Source organism: Priapulus caudatus, unplaced genomic scaffold, assembly GCF_000485595.1.
Source record: "Priapulus caudatus unplaced genomic scaffold, Priapulus_caudatus-5.0.1 Scaffold962, whole genome shotgun sequence".
NCBI classification, from domain to species: domain Eukaryota; kingdom Metazoa; phylum Priapulida; class Priapulimorpha; order Priapulimorphida; family Priapulidae; genus Priapulus; species Priapulus caudatus.
This window is the reverse complement of record NW_014578023.1, coordinates 29,010-32,648: the sequence shown is the minus strand read 5'-3', so window position 1 is coordinate 32,648 and position 3,639 is coordinate 29,010. Positions and strand designations below refer to the sequence as shown.

General features: G+C 41.5%; 1 protein-coding gene across 1 annotated transcript in view; it reads left to right on the top strand.

Moving 5' to 3' along the window:
* LOC106814679 (kinesin light chain-like) overlaps positions 1 to 3,639 on the top strand; it is a 57,506-nt gene that overhangs the window by 41,318 nt on the left and 12,549 nt on the right. Inside the window, exons 3-4 of the mRNA XM_014819024.1 lie at positions 2,082 to 2,172; positions 3,183 to 3,286. Coding sequence (XP_014674510.1) covers positions 2,082 to 2,172; positions 3,183 to 3,286 — 195 coding nt within the window. The remainder of the gene's footprint in view (positions 1 to 2,081; positions 2,173 to 3,182; positions 3,287 to 3,639) is intronic.

Genomic DNA, 3,639 nt, shown 5'->3' with positions numbered 1-3,639 from the left:
TAGCTACTACAGGGACTGAGTTAACGCTAGCTACTGTAGCAGGGAGTGAGTTAGCGCGAGCTATATATATTAGTACTAGCTACTACAGGGACTGAGTTAACGCTAGCTACTGTAGCGGGGAGTGAGTTAACACACTATATATGTTAGTGCTAGCTACTACAGGGACTGAGTTAACGCTAGCTACTGTAGCAGGAAGTGAGTTAACACACTATATAGGTTAGTGCTAGCTACTACAGGGACTGAGCTGATTGGACTGATACTGGCATAGTGAATATCATGAAAATTATGGTTGTATCATGTCTCTGACGTCATCAGTGACGTCAGCTGCTGCTCACTACACGTGTACGCGGGAAATCAAAATGATCTAAAAGTTCACATGTACCGTTATATGGAGAAATGAGCATATACAGAGGTGGCACATAGTACTGTTAGTCATCGAATAAAGTTGAAAATGGAAAATCGGTAAAATTTTGCCTAAAACCTTGAGAGTATCCTTAACGCTAACTACTGTAGCAGAAAGTGAGTTAAAGAGATACTCTACTCAAAATTTGAGAGCATATTATGACAGTAGATTCATAAATAATAGCACATACCTACAAATATCTATAATTACGCATTCACGTTTGTCATAAAACAAAATTGAATTATCGAAATTTTCATTTTTGGGCGCTGACATGACACCTGCGATCATGCTGCCACCCTGAAAAAGTTGCGCATTTGCCAATTTATTTTACACGTTACAGACCGAGGGCTAATCACAAAAGTGCAATTATATTTTATACTTAGATGCTATTTAACCGAACGATATTCATTTTATGACAAATTTATCCATATTATAACTGAAACTATATGTCATTTATAAAAGATTGCAATCCTTTTGCTCTTAAATTAATAAATAAGAAACACCCTCGGTCTGTAGCCCTTGGCTGAATAGTCCATTTGCACAACTTTTCAGATAGTGCACTTTGAGTGGTGCCAGACCGTCATAATCAAACTGTAGATGTTAGTTTTAAAACATTAAAAAAAAAAATTTCTAATGGTGATTGAACCATGAAATTTTTAATGTAGCGTAATTTTAACCTAAATCAACTGAAAATAACCCTAGAACCTAAAGTCAAGTATTCCTTTAACGCGCACTATATATGTTTGTCGTCACACGACATTGCCCGAATCCAAAAATACTCGAACAATTCCATTCCTCTCTCGCCACACCCCGCTCTTTTTACTTCCCCCGAAACAAGTGAACATCGAAACTTGTAACAAATCCCGAAAACTTATAAGTAAATGACGTCATCACATTTGTGTCATAGCGTTAGTGCTCGTTACTGTATAATTGTTTGAGTGTTATATTACGAGCGGTGGCAGTACACGGTGAATGACGACGCAGCGTTTAGCCACCATGTCAGTAACGCAGCTGACTCATGCTGGCTTAAGACTGGATGATGGATGAGCCAGCGCGGCTAGCTGCTGGCATTGCCGTGTTGTTCGCTCGCAGTCAAGTGCTTGCTGTACAGCCAGCCTGGGCATGCCCTGCTGCCGCCGTATTGATTTTGAATTGGTGAGGAGGGTGCTCTTTAAATTGAGTTTCAGAGTCCAAGTCCAGAAACAAAATTGAAATGCTTTATCTAGTAATATCCGGTTATGAAATCGATGTGGTACTCTCTGTGATGTGTTTACCTTATCGGAGGGTTTTCGAAAGACGCCTGAATCTATCTCGTTGCACGTTCATGTTATCAGTTTCACCTAATATACTTATTATTAAAAGTATTATATTAAATGTTGAATAAAAATTAAATATTAAATATTGAAGGGTCTAGGGTTTGAATCCCACGCCAGTCACCGCTGTTGTGCCCTCGGGAAAGACAGTTTATCTCTATTTTCATCTGCCGACTCTTACTGGAGAAATGTATCTAGCTCACTGCCATATATAATTAAATAATCATCAAGTTAATTAGGTTAGCAATAAATAAATGCGTCGGGGAAAATTCGAAGCATTTCCCCCCGGGGCGGCTCGCTCATCTCTCATTAGTCTGGCTTCCCCATGCTCACGGTGTCTCTCTGCCTGTCCGCGCGCATTGCAGAACGAGGAGAGCACGATCAGCGAGAAGTCTGTGCTGTCGAACAAGGAGGAGCCACTCGATCTCGGCTTCCCGGAGGATGAGGATGACAACAGTGGAGACAGTGAGTGAGAGAGAAGGGGGAGGGAGGAAAGGGAGAGAGAGAGAGAGAGAGAGAGAGAGAGAGAGAGAGAGAGCAGCAGCAGCAGCAGCAGCAGCAGAGCACAGGTTGCGTGGGTTGGTGTTTGTCAGGTGATTCACGACTGGGGCCATTACATTTTAATGGTTGCAAGCTAGCTTGAAGCTGTTGTCATCTTTCCGTAAGCACCTTGGGACTATCGATCAAACGAGTGGCGAACGGGCGTGGTAGTTTTTTGCCTTGGAATGTTGCCATGATAGCGAAACCCCAACAGGGCTTCGTCGTAGCTTATACACTAATTATATCTATCTCATTAGGTTGTTAGTTAAGAGTAATGCAGAGATACTGCCATGAATCCCCCACGATTCACCTATCCATCCGGTCTGAGATATAACCACACCTCCTGTTTAGATAGTCGATTGGTCGGTCAACATAGACCAGTTTCCCTAGTATGTTTTTCATGTACACATGCTAAAACGTCGATGTTGCGGCACTTTGTTGCTAAGCAGCGTTTTTAGCATGTCCGTGTTGCAGTGTTCATTGGCTAGAGGCCGTCTGTCACTCACATAAAGTGGATAGGCCACTACCCTTACTGGGTTATCGTGCATACTGGTGTGTCTGCTGAGTGTTTGGGAGGGATTCATGTGTGGTGGTGAGTGGGTGGAATTCATTCCTAGAGGTCGTCATTGCTTGATTGTGGGGCAGGCGCTTGGACTGTGTTATAGGCCCTGGTGAAGTGTTCCCCTTCATTCACATGTTTTCTAGCTAGTAGGGCGGATGCACAGTGATTGGCAGACCTGACACTTAGTGGTGAAGTAGGCTTTCCTAATTAAATATTGATGTGAGTAGTGTAGTAGTGCTTAGATTTGGTTGTTAGCAGGGTTTCTACTGAGTGATGAGTTTGCCTCATACTTACTTACTGATGGGAATAACCTAGGCTCAGTGATCAGTGGCTCCTCTATTTATACGTGAGGGGTCATATTCAGACCTGCTCGTGCGTGAGCTTGTACTAAATGATGTGAAAGCCATGCAATTAGTGGATGATCGACCTGCTATAAGGCTGGAAGTGTCTATAGTCCTAAGGTCTATGGTATAATCATTGGGAACGAAGATTGGAACCTCACTAGGGTGCCTTAGATTAGGTTTAAATTAGAGTTAGGGATATGTTTGGGTTAGAGTTGAGGTTCATGTTAATGTTAGGGTTAGATTGGTGTTAGGGTTAAGGTTAGGTTAGCAGTCAGGATTAGGTTATTGTCCGAGTTACAGATTTGGTTACAGTTACAGTTAGGGTTAGAGGCGTGTTCTGACAATATCCATGAATATGTAGACCCTTTCAGCCCTTATAATAATAATGTAAACAATGCTGCAATATAATATAATGTAACAATAACATAATATAATAATAATAATGATATAATCATAATATGTATAATAAATACAATA